At 38.9% G+C, this 18865-nt stretch overlaps 1 protein-coding gene across 1 annotated transcript in view; it reads left to right on the forward strand.

Annotated features, from left to right (window-relative positions):
• WNK2 (WNK lysine deficient protein kinase 2) overlaps positions 1-18511 on the forward strand; it is a 172864-nt gene extending 154353 nt beyond the window's left edge. Inside the window, exons 28-29 of the mRNA XM_015421185.1 lie at positions 7796-7907; positions 18450-18511. Of these exons, the coding sequence (XP_015276671.1) occupies positions 7796-7907; positions 18450-18478 (141 nt within the window). The 3' untranslated portion in view covers positions 18479-18511. The remainder of the gene's footprint in view (positions 1-7795; positions 7908-18449) is intronic.
• Positions 18512-18865: the final 354 nt, after the last annotated feature.

An 18865-nucleotide genomic window follows, 5' to 3' on the forward strand; every position in this document is an offset into this window, starting at 1 on the left:
TTGAAGAGCATTACATTTTGCTTTGTGTCTGAAAGCCATTGCAAAGCTGGTGTTTGGAGGACCTAAGCTTAAAAGAGCATACTTCATGTAATATCCATTTCACTTCAATAACTGCTAAAATAGCTTAATTTTTGTCTCCCTGGACTTGATCTTGACAATGTATGTTTCAGCATAAAAGTTTTTACAGATGAAGAATTGTGACTTGATAGTTGATATGCAGCAATACTCTCACTGGTAATCAAAGGTTGCTTGTCTTTTAAAAAAATTTAAACAACTTTGCTGAAGTTTCTTTTTTGTTATTTTATATGCATTATTAAAATCTACATCCAGTACTTTGCTGGAATATAGGTTTGGTGGCATCAGCTTACAGGTTCTTCTGCTAAAGGCTGTGCCAACAATCTGCCTTTTAAAAGGGAAAGATGGCAGTTTTTTTAATGTTTATATCACTAATATATATTTCTCAGTAAAAAGCTTAATTGATAGATGCAAGTGCAGTAAAAGCAAAAGACAGGTTCTTAGTCATCTTCTTACCATGCCACCATTACCACCATTACCACCACTACCCATTTCCAAATTTGATTATCTTCAACCAGGGTACATGGAGTACATGTTGATAAATAAGAGTATGCAAATACAAACTCATGTGCCTATCATTTGAACCAGTGTTCCTATGGCACTCCCCACAATGTACATCCACAGTTATCAGCAAGCAGGGGCTGCCTCCATTTTCTGTGGATATAAAGAGCATAAACTATGTTCATGCAATGAGGAGCCTCCTTTGTCACTGAAGAGAATGGGAAGCTCCTTTCTACAGAGAGTACTGTGTATGTTTAGAAATATCCCTGGAAAGCTTGCTAGATGTACTGGATCAGGCGCAAGTATAGGTGACAACCAGAAAACAGAAGCTAACACCATTCTACAGGGGAATTACTTTATACATGCAATTTATAAAACTTCACATGGCTCATTCAGGCTGTGTTGATAGATTTTGTTTCTTGGTGCTTTCTTAGATGTTAGGATTCCATATCAAATTACTGCTGTTTTTAGTTTCCTTCTATAAAGACTGAAAATAAGTAGTAAACATAGTTCTAATAATGAAAACACAAAGTCAAGACTCAGGAAAAAAAACCTGGGGATGCATCTGTGTGAGTGTCTGCCCATAATAAAACACCTGTTAAATATTGGTCAGTAACACCACAAACTTTTTTATTAATATTATAGCTGATTATCACAATATTTTATTAAAGTATAAGTTTAATAGTAGCAGTTTTCACAGGATTTTGACAATATTTTTAAACATTGTTAAACTGCGGTGAAGCTCATGGAAGGGACCTTAGATGTGGGATGTGGCAGGGGCCAACTGTAGTACGAAGCATGAAATTGGTGGAAATGTTCTTCCTCTCCCATAAAACAAGGAATTTCAGCCAATTTCCACCTTAGACACTCTGCACCATATCCCATATTGTTCCCAAGGGTCCCCCATGCTTGTAGAGCAGTTTTTCAGTGGTACAAGGAGCTGGAAAGAGTAGATAACTTATTCAAGCTGTGTTCCATATGTGGAGGCTGGATTCAACTTCATGTTATTGAACAGCAAGAGAAAGAATGGAGTTAAGTAAGAGTGATTACCTTGGCAACCGAACACATTTTCTAAATCTTAGGTCTCATTTCCTAGGCAGGTTACCTTGCTATCTGCAAATGGTTACATGCAGGTGTCTTACCTGCAAAATTGTACTTCAAATATACTTTAGGTTAGTTGGATTATTTATTACAAAGCAGCACTCACTTTCTAGTGTTTTTCCAGAACTGCATAGGTGATTAAAATCTTACATTACAATGTTTGAGTTCCTAAAATATATGCAGTTGAAGGATTAATCCCTGCCAGAAGCACATTTAGAGCAGAAAGGGACTGCAAAGCAGTGAAGGCTCTGGCTCAGCAATCTTTTCCTTCCTCTCCTTTAAATTTGACAGTAACATACAGGAAGCAGGATCAAACATCCTTAATCCTCTGTCCAGTTAGAGAAAGCAGTTGCATCATGAGATGCGCTTGGATAAAAACTGAGCTTGTGCAAGTCCTAAGAGACTCGTTGCCTTTCCTAAGAGAAGACCATTGAAGCTCTGTACCAAATGTAAATGCTTACTGTATATATTAATACATAATGATTTACAAACAAACCTTTAATTATGAAAGGTGATTACATGCCTATTGTTTGAGTATGAATACAGTATCCCTCCGTTTTTGCCATACAATACACAGTGTGCTCAACCTGGTTGTTTTTATTCAAGGTACTGTTGTTCTTAGCATCATCATTCTTCTAAGACAAAACTTTATACTGGAGAAAATAGATATCTCTTCTTGGATCAGTTGCTTTCAATAAGTGTTTTGCCCTGTTTTATTTGTTTGTATGAAAGCACAGTGCCCAGTATAAACCACATCTTTTTACTTTCTTAGAAACATGCTTATTTGCTTCAATAGCATGGACAGTTCTACAGTACACCGCATAACATTACCTCTCAGTTTGGTTCTGAAACATGAATGGCCAACATAAATTTGTTATTTTCATCTTGAAGTCAATTATATACAAGGGTGGCCATTTTATCATTTTTACCACATCATGAAATGTGCATGGAACATAATTTTAAACTGTAATGGGGATAAGTAGTACCATTGTCCACCCATCGTTTGTAAACCGCATATAGTTTACAAATTATATATAGATATAGTTTCCTAACTATATCGTAACATGGTATATTGCCTTATACTGTGCATAACAACTCTTCAAATGGAACAAATTATCTTTGAAAAGTTGTGACCAGTATATTTTACAACTATTTATGTTTTCTTTTTTCCCCCCATGGCATGTGTTGCAATGATGTGGTCAGAGTCCATAAGGTGTGACAAGGAGATAGGGAAAGAGAATGAGCTAGGGAGAAATGCTGAAGTCAACATAAAGGGTGCAGTCTTGTTTCAGTTGCAAGTAGGTGATATGTTAAACATACTGGAAATAGTAGAATGATGCATCTGTTTGAGCTTGACTCTAGCTAGTTGGCTGGGAAGCAAGAATTTTTGTGTGGGTGCAGGATGAAAAGGAATTAAAAATAGGAGGGAGTAAAGTCTGCACTTGCTTCAGTGAACACTTTATGTCTGCTGCTTTTAGTGAATAATGTAAATTTCAAGTACCATTGGACATTCATCATAGTCCTTTTCAGAGTACAAGATAGAAGGTAGGTTACATGTACTCTATCAGCTATAAACTTGTGGAATTTACTGCCCCAGGATATAGTAATAGGTACTAACTTAGATGTGTTTAAAATGTGTTTAGATAAAAATATGACAGGTGTATCTGTGACTGTTAGCTATGACGGCTAACTGGATCCTGAATACTAGCACTGGGGACAACAACAGAGGAAGGGCTTTGGATGCCATACCCTGCTTGTAAGTCTGTGGAGGAGGTGTGACTGGCAGGCCACTGGGTGAAACAGGATGCTGAATTAAATATAGACCACTGATGTTATCCACCATGACCACTATTACATTCTAATGGTCATACTAACTGTAGTATGACACAGGAAACGTGAAGCAAGCCAAGAGTAGAGAAGTATCACATGCTGAAGACTTCATAAAGAACGTTATGACAATGCTTTAATTAGTTTTTAATATAGACCCTGTTCTAGCTGACCTCATGGGCTGATCAGCAGTAGTGATGTATAACAACTGGGGAGCTTGAGATGTAGGTGTTGCGTCCCTGCTGTCAACAAAAGATGCATTCAGTCAATGTAGCAGGACGCAAACATAGTGAGGTTGGTGGAATGTGTATCTAGGTTTGCATTCAGATCTGCATCAGTAACACGTGGAAGGCTGTTTACCAGTGCAGATCTCTCTTGCTGGATCAGAAATTTGGTTAACGAATCATTTCAGCACTTAATTTCCACTGATTTCAACAATCTAAGCACATTTGCTACTAGGCATATTCACTCAGAACTAAGTATTAACTTGTTTTAATGGAACTTGGTCCAAAGTCAGTGTGTTTAGGATTACAGATTTAACTCCTTGAGGATTTTAATAATTGACCATGCAGGTAATTAAGGAAAATAGCTTTTGAAAGAAATGCAAAGAAAGGTGTGGTGAATTTTTTTACACGAAAAAAGTGACTTATGCTTAATTCATATGGTTATATACACTGAAGAGTCTTGATATGAAGGAAGAGTTTTCTTATTGTAGCTGTCATGGCTGTCACTGACAACCATGCAGACAACTACAGTGGGTTCTTGGAACCCCCAAATGACAAAGGGTCTGAGATTGAGTTACACATTGTCCCAAGGTGGAGAATATCTAAAATACTGACACAACTTTGGTTAGGGGGGATTAGATACTTTCAGAAATCTTGAGGGATAATTTAAAAAACAGAGCTCCAATGAAATGTAGCACCTTAAAGACTAACAAAATTTGTGGTAGGGTATGAGCTGCCATGTTTCAAGAAAGCTCATACCCTACCACAAATGTTGATAGTCTTTAAGGTGCTACTGAATTTTTACTCTTTTCTGCTGGTACAGACAGACTAACACGACTACCCATCTTGATCAATCAGGAAATGTGTTGGGTTTTAATAGAAAGATACAAATGGGATGATTGGCTCAAAAACAGTTCACCCTATGAGCATTACAAAATTGCTACAAAACCGCTGGTTTTGGCAAGAGGTGCAAGCTAACAAGCAGATCTAAATTTTTGATCCTTGGTTCTTAACCTGTGGCCAAAGTGAGCTGTCTAGAGTGTCTTTGTTCATCACCTGTTTTAAGTTTGACTGGGGAGGCCTATTGTGTCACCTATTTTTGTTTTAATTTTTGTTATTGGATTTTACTTTGTAACCAGTGTAGGGGAAAAGCAGGATAAAACCAAATATATGGAAAAGGGCCATAAATATAGTATATGGCTTAGTGAGCAGGCAAATGATAGCCCCAGTTCTTCCTGTTCACAGTTAAATCTAATCCTCCTTCCTTGCCCCTTTTATGGCATATTCTGTTTCTTTTCCCATCCCTTTAACCTTTGTCGGCTGGTTCTTTTCCTGTGCCTCTGCTGGCTCTACTATCTTTCTTTTCCCACTGCTTTTTTTCTCCTTTCCTATGACTTCAAGCTAGCCTTGGGTTGAAGTTCAGTTTAGTTACTGCTGAGAGTTAGAATCACACTAATTAGTATGAGATGAAGGAAGTCTGGTATATTGGCTGGTAGCATAATGGCGTGGCAGAGTGACCAATGAATTTTCTTATTACTTCTGTAGTTCCAATGGGTGGAAATGTATTTGAAGTGATCAGACAAAAATCCAGCCGTTGACCTCACCTTTGCCTCCTCTTAAACTTTATTGCATTAGCTTTCTCACCTGGGCTAGCAAAATGGTTCATGAGAAAATGCTGATTCACACATCCATGTAATAATTCCCACATATTGGACTATAATCCATCACTGAGACTGGGAGACAGAACCAAATTGAGCAAGAATGTGTATGTTTGTTGTTCAGGACTGAGGCTGGAGGAGGTCATCAAGAACAAATATGAAGGTTATATGAGTCCTGATCTTTAAGCACACTTATACATTTAAAAAGTTCCATTGGCCAGTACAGTGTTTGTAAGCACCTAGGCAAACAGGAGATGTAGGAAAGATAGTCTCATTTTTTTCTCAATAATATTTAATATGTCGAACAGTAGCAATCAATTAGCTACTATACTATTAGCTACTATGGAGGCACAAGAAGTATATGATCTTAGGTGAATGATGCCCATTTTGAGGAACCTGAGCCAAATCTAGCCCATAATTTTATTTATGCTAAATGCTTGTCAAATTTAGAAACATGCTACTTCTAAAGAAATGGAAATCAACTTCAAAAGCTCTTGGAGACAGATATTTTACAATGTTGTGCTACATTTGTCTTTGGACTATGAATTTCATGCCCCATTCAACAGTTACTGAGAAAAATAATTGGATAGCGTACATTTTATTGTGTTGCTACTTCCTGAATGTTCTGGAAGGGCGAAATACTATTGTCATTACACCTTTTTAAACATTATTCATCCTTCATGTTTAGCGTCCTCCCCCTAATGTTCTTCATACTGCCAGGGGCCTGTGCTCTGCAGCTGGGAATCCCTTATTGCTATCTGGCAGTGATTTTACCTGTGAGGGGATCAAGTTGTCCCCCACCCACCATAGACTTCCAGTTCCTGGACAATTCTTTGAAGAATAGAATGGTTAATGAAAATACTCAAGTGGCCACTACAGATATAGGCTATCCAGCTCTACTCCCCAAGCATTTATCAAATGTCTCAGGAGAACTGGTGGAAACCATTGGCTGTGCATCCATAGCTACTGCAGGTCTATAGGGCTAGTGTGCCCATTACCATTGTGCATTCCATGATGTTTGCATCCTTCTTCTGTTAAGCACAAGGAATTAATTATGGAATGAAGAACAAAAAGTACTGCAAAGAAACTTGTTCTTGTGAATGTTATTAACAAACTGGTTCATCTCACCAGTTTTGGGGGTTTTTTTTAATGATATTTAGAAGTCTTCTTGGAACCAGAACAACTTAGTGGTCTTTTTCAGCCAATATATTAGAGATCAGAACTCCCCAGCTATGCAAAACATAGTGGGGATTGGTTTTAAAAAAAAAACTTAGGCAGCCTCACTTAAACCCATGTACATTCTTTACCTTTAAAATGTCACACTTGGAACCAGAACAACTCCGTGGTCTTTTTCAACCAATATTTTAGAGATCAGAACTCCCCAGCTATGCAAAACATAGTGGGGATTGTTTTTGTTGTTGTTGTTTTTAAACAACTTAGGCAGCCTCACTTAAACCCATGTACATTCTTTACCTTTAAAATGTCACACTTAATTTCTTGGCTGTAATTCAATTCAATATCAATTCAGCCCTAATCTTGTACAGTGGGATTTGCCCAAAAGAAACACCATTCAAGAGGAGGTGCTGACTTAATAGAATCACTGCTAGAAGCTGTAAATTATATGAGAAATTAAAACCTGCCATGTGAGGACCAGACAGCCCTCTTGTAAAATAATTGCTCTTTTGGTAGTGGGTCTATTATTAAGAACATAATTCTCAGGAAGTCAGCAGCTCTCGATGTTCAGAAAAGAAGGCTTGCCTGCTCCCTCATCCAGTTCTGCCATGTCTAGGTATTTTCAGTGAGCAATGAAGCTGAACTACTTGGTGTAACCCCTTGTGTGTGTATATGTTCTAGTGTCTACAACAATTCTCTGGGGAGATTGCTAAAGGGCAGGGGGTGCACAAATCATGTACGTTTCCATGTCTACTGATCAACATACTATGGACTGCCTGGCTTCTGCTGAAAACTGCTTACAGCATGCATAGGCAATCAGAATTTCCTACCTGAAGTCAAAGGGGGGGTGGGATAGGAGACAGAACTGCCTTGTTTTGTTTTGAAAGAATGCGATTTATTGCCACTAATTCCCAACATATAGACTAATATAACAATGTGGTGAAAGTGAAATTAATGTGAAGTGTGGCCAGGGAATTCATCCCTTACTATGCAAATGAATCTAGAGGGATTTGAATTAGAATAATAAATCACATGCAAACAGAAGAGTTTGTTAATGGTACCACTTCATTCACAATCTCAGCCACTGGAGGGAGCAAGACCAGCACATACCCTCAGAATAAACTAGAGCATGACACCCTTGATTTGAAAATGGTCCTTGCTATAAAGCAATAGAGTATTGCACTGTTAGGAGGGTACAAGCTTAATAGCTGTGCTTTTTTATGTTTGTTTTTGTAGGTTAATTCAGTCAGAACAGGAATGGGGGACAAGTGCATTGTTCCAGTGTCTTGCCCAGTGCCAGCTGCATTAACTCCTGGAGTTTCACCATCTATACCAGTGCCTATGCCAGGTACTACCCTTTCTGGCACAGTAAAACCTTTTGTGATGCCTCTTTGTCAATACGGAGGACTTTTCCCAACGCCAGTTTTTGGAGTGCAGTGGTCAGGCCTGACAGCACAGCCGGGAATTGTGGGAGGCCAGAGCATGGCACATTGTCTGGCTCTGGAAAAAACTGGCTTGCCGCTCTTTCCAGTGCCAGTGCAGCAACCTGTTGTCAGCCCACCAGGCCCTCACTTGAGAATAACCTAGCTTTGTCACTTCTTGATGCCTGAGGATGATTCCCAGACTGTAAGTGTTGAGTGTTTGAGCCCGTAAGCGATCTCTGTTTACCTGTTGGCAGCCAGTTCAGGCCTGCTAGTGCACACAGCCATGAGCTGCATCAGGCAATCACTGTGAAATAATTTCACACAGATAAGTTTGTTGTTATGGCAATACTTGCTTCTCTATCATTGCTGAAGACACTTTGTTTTGTGTTCCAGTGTTTGAAACTGCAACCTTTAAAATACATTTACTTGAATTGATGGTTAGATGACTGTATTAATCCGGCAGGAGTATAGTGCCTTGAATTCAAGCTTTTCAGGTTCATCTGGAAAGGTGTAAAAAAAAAAATAGACAGGTGTATATATGATTTACAATCTGCTTATGTGAGGTTGAATTTTTAATTTGCAATATATAAATATATGTGTATATAACTGAAAGTTTACATTTGAAACTCTTGAGAAATTTTATTCTATTTTCTCCTGTAAGTGCTTTTATTCTAACTGGTGGCTGCAATGTTTACAGGAGGAGTTACTGATCAAAGTCTTCTTTTGTTTGAATGAAAAGTAATAAAATGAGTGACATGATTTTTTAAAAAAATAGGAGTATCTATAGGAGCCTCAAAGTAAGTTGTATATTATGTATGCAGGGAATAGCTTTGGGCAGTGCAATTTGTTATGCAGTCTTTCTGGAAAAGCTATTGCATATAAGAACTTACATTTTCCTGTAAAATAGCAAAATGGCAGGCAGATGTTTCCCCTCCTTTTGTTCAACAGTAAGGTTTGTTCTATTCTGAAAAGATTTGTGTAATTAAGTTGCATTACAAGTCCATGCATGCTTCATATGTGAAATAAACCTAATTAGAATTATAGGAGAGCCAGTCCCAAAGTTCTTATAAAAACTGTGTAAAGTACAGAACTTTCCTTGCACATACTCTGCCTTTGTCCCATCAGTGGTCTTAGTCCAAAACAATACTTGTCACTGAAGTGCTTACAGTCTTCTGAACCAGAATTAAATGTGAAGTTCTCTTTTCAACCATCCCTCCTTTTTTCCTTTTAAACTCAGCAAGGAGGAGTTTTGATGTTTAGCCACACTTGATTCCCCCCCCCCTTTACATTTTAACTCAGTTTTCACTATAGGCAGAATGTGCACCATCTTTCTTGCCTGACTTGTGCTTTTGGGGGAGGGAATGTCTTCCTTACTGTGCACAGAAACTATATCATCACCTATAATTCTAAAGGTGAAAGGTAACTGCTAAGATTGATTTGCAGAGTGGTAAGTCTCAATTTACTTTGGAGAAAAAAGTGACAAACATAATGGCACAACTGACAAAACCATGACAACAGACAAATGAAGGTATGCTGCTGCTGCTCTCTCAATTATATTTTTGATCTGTCTTCTGAAGAGGCAGAGCTGTTGATCTGTGAACTGTATAGTCTGTTGTACTTTAAGCATTAAGGACTGTCTGAAATATTTTGTTGGTACCATTTTGCTTATATTCCATCAATTTGGTTAGAATTGAACTTTGTAGAACGTGATGCAGAGTCTTCTACCTGGGCAAAATACTTAACTGTAGTAAGAGATTTCTGTTCTCTGTAACATGCATTTTTCTTTTGTTTGAGACTTTATTTTATTTTAGATTTCATGTATGTATGCTTTATGAGCAAAACATGGAAAATCCGTTCACACTGCTCCCACCTTGGCTTGCACTGAACCTACGAGTTGTTGCTGTTGCCCATTGTATAGTCCATCCCTTTGTATACTGACAGTCAGTGGCACTTATCCCTTTCACCTCCCCACACACAGAGATTGTATATATTAAAGAGAAGAAAAATAAACATTTTTGTGCTTGAAAAAAATTGCAGAAAAAGTGTGTTCCTAAGATTCTCAGATAATTACATACATGTCTGGTTACCCAAATTAATACAGCAGTTTGTTTCTACCACTCCCCAGACTTTCAGACGTCAGCTAATGTTTAAAGATGGTACATTGCCATTTGCCCCAATCAAAAGGGCAACATTTTTCATATGCACTTCAGTTGTGGTTGTGGATTCCCAGTTTACCAGGGTTTCATGTGTTGAGGTATCCAATCATTTGTGAAGTATAGAGGTACTGTGTGGCTATTTCTTTTACAGAAACGCTTGGCATATCACATGGTATTATACCCCATTGACAGTATTTCCTAAAGAAAGGCACTACAGCCATTACTGACTATAGTTAAAAAAACCTGGGGTACGCAAAGAGCATTTCTGTGATTACAGGTTTTCACAGCACTAGTGATAAAGACTGTGTGAACAATTAACAGGGTTTGATTACCACCAATATTTTAACCAAGGTTTTAAATAATATAGGATAACCAGGGGTCATTTCGTAGAAAAAGAGCTAGGGGGACTCATTAGCATAACTCATTAGCATATGCCACACCCGCTGACATCACCGGAAGTGTGTCCTCCCCACAGCCGGCGGCTCCAGCGGGCACCAGCAGGGAGCTCCAGGCCCCGCCCTCCCGCACCTCACCCGGGGGGATGGCGTCCCCCCGCGTCCCCCCCCAAATGACCCCTGAGGATAACCATTTACACTTGAGATAGAAAATAATTGTGCTGAACAAACTTCTTATACAGCCAACAACAACTTCCCCCCTCCCCAAGTACTATTTCCTTTTTACTTTGGTCATTTATGTGGGACCAGCACTAAAATATTTGACTATTTCCAGTCATGATGATATTAATAATACTAGGTGGGGAGGAGGAATGAAGAAATTAAGGACTGGTTTTGAATGAGGAAATGAAGACTGGCACCACAGAGGATCATTCTTTGAATGTAGATTCAAATTCAAACCATATGTGCCTGATTAGTAGCTATGGGTCTCATTATCTCTCTTAGAAAAGAATTGCTCACAGAAAAACCAATTGCTACACTTAATGTAAGGATGTTAGGTTTTGTTTTTTATAACCATTTAAATGAATATAAAAATGTCACAACATGAAAGAAATTGTCATCAGGTTGAAATAGCATTCACAGTCTTCCCACCTCCCTCTTGAATTTAACCACAAATGAAATGCAAACAGAAAAGTTTTGTAGTAAGTCCAAAAGATACCCAATCTTGGACATGGGCTGATTTCCAGTGATAGAGTGTTCCACTAGGGTTGTCAGCTCTGGGTTGGAAAATTCTTAGAAATTTTGGGGGTGGAGCTTGAGGAAGGGAGGGAGCTCAGCGGGGTATAAGGCCATGAGTTCACTCCCCCCCCAATGTAGCCTTTTTATCCAGGGGAACAGATATCTTTCATATGGAGATCAGCTGTAATTCTGGGATATCTCCAAGCCACATCTGGAGGTTGACAATCATATCCATCACCAGGGAAGCAGTAACCTCACAAGAAAGCCTTCATGATTTCTATGCTATCTCAAGCAGACACAAAGATGGGATCTTTAAAAGGGCATCCTCAGTCAGTCTTGTTTGTTTATCACAACATCTAGAACAAAGTGTATTTTCCTTTTAACTCTAAAATATAAATACAATCCATCCTTTCCATGGTCATCTTACCTGGGACTTACAGCACTTTTAGTACTTGCTAATTCAATTTCTTTGTTAAATTGGGAGGATTTATTTCTCAACTTGGGGCTGGAATGGTTAAGCAGTAATAGTGGCAGCAACAAGAAAATGTCAACAAAAGGCCCCATAAAAGATTTATAGTAATTCAGCATCTTATATTAAGGTAGCCAAACTATTTCTTATACTTCAGTACTAATGGAATGACATTGACATTTATGGCTCACAAGTCTGAATAAAACATGCTCTATATGGGCCCAGTCTGAATCTGTTCTATGCCTTCTGCTGCCTTTTACGGGTGAATTATCTTTATCACTTCTGTTTCGGCTTTTAGAATCAGGTTCCAGGTCTTGATACTGGCTTCTGAAATAAGATGTGCTGAATAGGTTCCATTCTTATTTTAGCAGAGGAAAGTGTCTACCTATATAAATGTAGTTAGAGCCTTGTTATATTCCACTGGGACAGGAACTAGTGTGTGGTTTCTATCCAATATTTTAACCAGGGTCTATAAATTGGTGGGGAGTTCACTCATAGATTGTATTTTATCATTCTAAAATTTCCTTACAATTTGAATCATTCCAAAGTTATCCCAGAGATATAACATTTCTAGAAATTTTGAAGCCACAGGGTTCCCTCCCCTTTTTGGTAAGAAAATGGAAATTGGGGGGGTGACACTTGTGCCTTTCCTATTTTATTATTTATTGCTTTAGGATATGAAATAAAACCTGCCTGAGGCACATACAACTTACTGAAAGGTATCGTTAAAACATTTTTAGTTTTTCTTCCCCATGTGCTAAAGAAAAAGGCAGAATCTGAACCAGGCAAAAGGAACTGTAATTATCTAGTGGTGTAGATTGCCTCATCTAGTTATTAGAAATAAAAAATTCTGAGGGGAAAATAGCAAGTAAAACAATATTTTAACACCCAGCCATTAAAACCATTTAAGTCGTAAGAAGGGTCCCCTCCCCCAATTCTCCATTTTTCAATTGGAAAATTGAAAAAGAAAATACCTGTGGAAAATATTTTCTCCTTTCCAGTATTTTCCCACATTTTCACATCTCCACACCTAACCTTTCAAATAGACTACTTGGGAATATTAATTATCAGCTGGTCGATTTTTCAGATCATGATAACATATGGGGAGAAAGCATATTTTAAAGTATCTCACTTATTCAGACAGTTAAGCTAAATCTTGATAAGTTAAACAGAGGTACTGTGATGTGTTCCAAGCTCCTTGCAAGGACTGAACACCAAGTAGGCACAGTTACCAAGGGCAGTCACATGAAGACTACATTTCAGTAATACAGTCTTAGGCCTATGAATACCCTAGGTAATAACTAGGGTTGCCCCAGGTACTCCCTGGCTGGTAAGGGATGGGGGGTAGAGTTGTCTGCTCCAGGTTGAGAGACCCCTGGATATTTGGGGATGGAGCCCAAGAAGGACAGGGAACTCAGTGGGGTACAATGCCATAGAATCCAAAGCATCCATTTTCTCCAGAGGAACTGATCTCTGCAGTCTGGAGTTAAGCTGAAATTCCAAGGGATTCCCAGGTCTCACCCAGAGACTGGCATCCCTAGTAATAACAATCAGTCTAAAAGAAGGAGCTACAGATTCATCACCTGGAGTTTGAAAAAGTCAGGATGTGCATCTGACTATCCCACTAAGACATGGGGAAAGTAAATCAGTGAAGAATTTCCTTATCCCATTCCTGACTAGACTGTCAACCACTCACTCTTCAGGACCAATTTCACACAAGAGCTGCACCACAGTCGCACCTCCCTTTGCCCCACTTCTATTGGTCAATTTCCCACTCGAAGCCGCGCAGCCGCATTTTGACCTGGGGCTTCGCCCGATTTTCCCCACGGTTTCGTGATTCTCAAAAAACGTCAAAGACTTAATAAGCTTTTTGCAAACAAACAATATCCGGTACAGATGGCTGGTGCCTGAAGGCATCTTATCTACAATGAACGAGAAGAAAATAAGAATTGATACGGTCTTTAAAGCGCGGGAGTTTCTGAAGCAGCATCTTGGCTCTACAGGAGAGGACGGCAAGGAAGAGGATGATGGAGGAGATGGAAGTGGGAGTGATCAAGATTCCTTGAACCCTGAAGAAGTTACAGATGCACAATTGGGGGCAGCTGCCCTCAAAAGAGGGCTACATGAGAAGCAGAAGAGGGAAGAAGTGATGCCGAAGGACTTTGAATTTCACTCTAACACATGCTAATTTTTTAAAAAAAATTTATTAAGAAGAGAAAACAGCATAACAACACGTCAAAAGAGCTTCTTGAACAGACATTTTAACTTTGATAAGATAAGCATGTATATGTATCTCACATGAAATGGTATTGATTTTAAGCTAATTACTAATTTGTATTAATCTTGTTATAAGCCTTATACTGGCTTCCACCTCTTGGGATTTTAGTTGTTTTCTTTTGTTTCTCCCATAGTTTATAGTTACCCTTCCCTTTTTTTTCTTTGTAGTTTATTAGAAAATTCAATAAAAAAATCTCCTTCGGGGGGCCAAAAAACCCCAAAACAGGATCACAAAACCGTGAAGAAAATCGGGCGAAGCCGCGGGTCAAAATGCGGCCGCGCGGCTTCGAGTGGGAAATTGACCAATAGAAGCAAGGCAAAGGGAGGCACGACCACGGCGCAGCTCTTGTGTGAAATCGGTCCTGTTTTGTCTTGGATTCAGATCCAGCTACAAATAGCTTACTGTATCCAGCCTTGTTCCATCATCAGAGGTCCCCAATCAGGCTAACACAGGTGTAATATCTCTCACTAGTTCCAAAGGCCTAGATTCAAGTCCAGTAGACCACCTTAGACACCAACAAGATTTTTGTGAGCTTTCAAGAGTTGAAGCTCCCTTCATTGGTCTCTAAAGTGCTACTGGACTCTAATCTAGCTCTTTTACTGCAGACCAGCACAGCTACCCTCTTGAAACTAGTTCCAAAAGAAAACCTTAGTTGTTCTACTAATTATTAATTGTAGTTGTTTTTTGTTTTTTAACTTAACTATATATGCATTTTAAGTTATCACAGCACAAAACATGGTCAGCATTTTCAACATTTTAAAATGGAAGATGTGCACCTTTAGTCAATGATCATGACAATGGCATTTCCCCCCAAAGATGTCTGCAGAAGAGGGGAAAGCTTTAAATCAGTTCTGCTGAGTACATGGTTACTAGTGATTGGCTCATGCTTGATATGGAGGTCCAAAAGTCTCAAGTCAGCTTTTAAGAATGTCAACATATGCCTTTTCAAAGAGTTGGACTCAACTGTGCAACTGTACAACAACTGAAGTTTCAAAGAGCAATGCATTTGAATAACTTCACTGTCTCTTAGATAACATTGGTAGAGAATCTACTCTAAAGCCAGGCAGATAAATGCATCAGCAGCTGTAAACTCCCAAATCACTTTACATAGCAGAACTGAATTTGTCACTCAAAATGGATTCAAGGGCCCCTGTGGTAGGCCTAATCTGTAAGTGGGAGGGTTTGGAGGGGTTGCCAAAATTTGAGCAATTTTATAAGGGCCTGCAAAGAGGGGTAAAAATATTAAGAGAGAGGTAGAAAGCACTGCCTTCTCTTTGAATTGGCTCTGTAAGCATCTACATACGATCCTCCATCACATTCGCTATGTTATCCTCACCCTTAGAAAGGACAGCTGGAAGCATTGTCCTCATTCTGAACTTGATTTTTGATATCACCAAGTCAAATCTGTTGGTATCAAGGTACTGTGGCATAATTTCATTCACTGTGTGAACCTTGATTAGTTGTCATCATAAAATATTCCAACTTAAAATATGATACTGAGCTGTTCAATAGCCAATGGGGGGGGAATTGATGGGATGGACTTTGGGGGACATTTGGGGGACATTTGGCACACAAAACACTTCAACAGCATCAATTATCCCTACCTTGAAAATTCTTGAAATTCTTCCCAGAGCGTCTTGCAGATTTCTAGTTGGCACTGGTGTGACTGAACTGTTGAATTTGGATTTCTTTTTATTTGATTCCTGATCCCCACCCACCGATTTTTAAATGCACCTCTGCAACCATGAAAGGTAAAAACAAACAAAAGCTTTAAAATGAAAGTTGTGATTGAAAATAAAAAGCATTTTGAATTTATAAGTGGCCTGTAGCTTATGTGTCTTGCCTCTCAAAACTTATTGTAAAATGTTTTTCAGTATTTATACTTAAAAAAAAATACTTTAGTCTCTCTCTATTGTGTCTGGATATTGTTTTTGTTCCAACTACAAGTAATTCTCATGAGGGGAAGGGGAAATCTGCCCTGCAAAATAAGCATGTGCTGGAGTGATTATTAATTATGCCCCACTTCACTGATAGTTCATGATGTTTCATGGTGGATTTAAACATTATGGAGGATCGCAAAAGTGAATGCCAAAGGTACACAAGCTTGTCATGATTCCAGTGTAACAGATGAAGAGGGAAACTGTTCCTCACACTCTCCTTGCCTCATGTCATGAATGAGCTACAGTTGAAGCCGATGCCTATGCAATTACCAGCAGGAGACCTGCACAAGCTGGATGTTAAGATGCTATGCAAAAAAACAAAAACAAACCCAAAACCAAAACAGATTGGCTTATGATTCAGACAGTTTGCTATACTCACTACCATAGTCCACCTTGGTAGTGGTTGAGCAGTGGCATAGAACTAGCATGATTATGGCAGATGAATCAACTGCTAGGAAATACTACCACAGGCAAAAGAAGAAAGGCAAGTGCTGCAAGGGGGAAGGTTGATGTGCATCATGCTCTGTTTAATGGGAAACGTGATGGAAATGTGTATACCTGACACTAATAGAAGAACCTTGCTTGATTACAATGTATTTTAGTTTTTCTCCAGACCATCATTCTGAAGATCTTGCAGTGTAGAAGGAAAGGTCCTGACTGTTAACAATATACTAAAATGCTTAGCATATAGCATATGCATGCACACACACATACACACAAAGCACACGCTTGCAGGTCTGATTACCAAAATGCATGCCTTAGTGATACAGACTGAAAATGGTTGATTATTTAGATAGAAATTCATAATCTATACTTGTAAGTTATATGGCATGTGCTAATCTATGCTTTGTGTGGGCATGTTGAGAGTATTTTGACACCTGCATCTAATGTTCTATGGGATAGATCTTGCCCATTTCTTACTGTGCAGTTCTGTTATTGTGCAGCCACGTGAAAAATCACCACTTTATGCCCTTAAAGTACATTAAGACCAATTCACTATTATCAGGCTGTAGGCATCTTGTTTATGGTTTGCCAGACGATGACTCAGTTCAGATGGTTTTCCAAACCATGGTACGTGGTACTGGGCTCTCATAGATGTCATCAATGATAGACCAGTCACACAGGCACAGTTCTGTGACATTTGTATGATGATGGTTTTAAACCTTTAGAGGCTGCAGAGATTGTTTTCCCGTAATTCTAAAAAAGAAATCAATGCAGCAATTTCAAGTATGCTTATCAGACACAAGAAAGCTACCTGTCTGAATTGTGGCAATTTCCCCACCTATTTCTATCACATGATGAAATAATTTGGTGCTATCAGCACTGGATTTTGGTTAGTGCAAGTAGTGCACCAAGGGAATATATGAACAAGATTTGAGTGTAGCAACACATTGAAGACCAACAAGATTTCCCGGGGATAAGCTTTTGAGAGTCAAAGTTCCCTTTGTCAGCTATGAAGGGCAATACATGGAATTGTTTTTCCTTGGAAAAAACTAATGGCACCCCTGAATCAATGGTAGGGCATCTGCTTGGCATGCAGAAAGTCCAGAGCTCAATTCTTGGCATCTTCAGTTAAAAGGATCAGGTAGGAGGTGATGTGAAAGGCCTCTGCCAGTGACCCTGGAAAGCTGCTGCCAGTCTGAATAGACAATACCACTATCAGTGGTTTGAATTGGTAGAAATCAGTTTCCTGTGTCATGTGTCTCATTCTGATAATATGTATCTTGCTTGCCAGTTAATTATCTGTTGGGCAGTCCTAAGCAGGGTTACACCCTCCTACGTCTGTTGGAGTCAGAAGGGTATAACACTGCTTAAGATTTGCTGTTAATTATTTACTTTCTCAAGAGGCTCAGGGAAACGAGATTCCTTTTATTTCACCGTTTATATAATTTACTTCTGCCCCCAAATTAACACTCCTCCCACCTGAAGACTAGCAATTTGACAAAAGTTAGAAACTGGCATTGCCTAACCTATGGCTTCCAGGACCCTTCTAAGGGCCATTGAGCTATTCAAGCCTTGTGAGGCTTCCTCCTGATTAGATAGCATGGGTCTTCCCAGCCCTTGGAACAATTCATACATGGCCTCTACTTATTTCCGTGTTTTGAACCAGCTCTGACTGTTGCTCTTCACCTTGTCATATGTGCACACATCTATATCGCCCGTGAATGCTCTATGCCCATTTATCATCCATCAGTGTTTTTTGGGAGGAATGTGATCATCCATTCTATCTAAGACAGTTAGAAAATGAAGTTCTGTTTGCACAGTGAGTGTCATGCCCAAATTGAATGGCTTTGCAGGGGAGCCTCTGGTTTGCTTTTTAAAAGGCATGGCAAAAATGGATACGATTGTCATGTGGAGTTTGATTTTCTATTTTTTAAGGAAATGAAATACTCATGGAACAGGGCACTGAGATAAGGAATCTTTGCATTTAATCCATTCAGATCTGTTCAGATACATGGTTTTGATTTTGATATTTTATTTTATTTTTAGATTCTGAGGAAGAGAGCACCACCAAATGATATGTGGCCAAGTTTGGATATAGGGTCAACCACAAGATTGTACTTCAGCTGAGGAAGAGAAAGAAGCTGTGAAATGATGTCATGTGTGAGAAACTCTGGGCTATTCTGGTCCACTCAACTCAATTTTGTAACTTCTTTCTAAGCTTTTTTTAATTTATAGTTGGAAACTGAAACATTATGCAAAAAAGAAATAAACTAATTATTTTGAGGGAAAGACTTTTCTTCCTAAATGATTCCATTTTTCTCTTAGGAGTTAAGATTGAACTCGTGTTAAGAACATCAGGTCATATTATGGTATGTGGCCTGATTAACCATGTTCTAGTTTTGCAAGCAATAGTCCCCTTGACACAAAATAGCTCTCAGGCTGCAGTCACACACATTAAATAA

Source organism: Gekko japonicus, unplaced genomic scaffold, assembly GCF_001447785.1.
Source record: "Gekko japonicus isolate JY-2015 unplaced genomic scaffold, Gekko_japonicus_V1.1 scaffold149, whole genome shotgun sequence".
NCBI lineage: Eukaryota > Metazoa > Chordata > Lepidosauria > Squamata > Gekkonidae > Gekko > Gekko japonicus.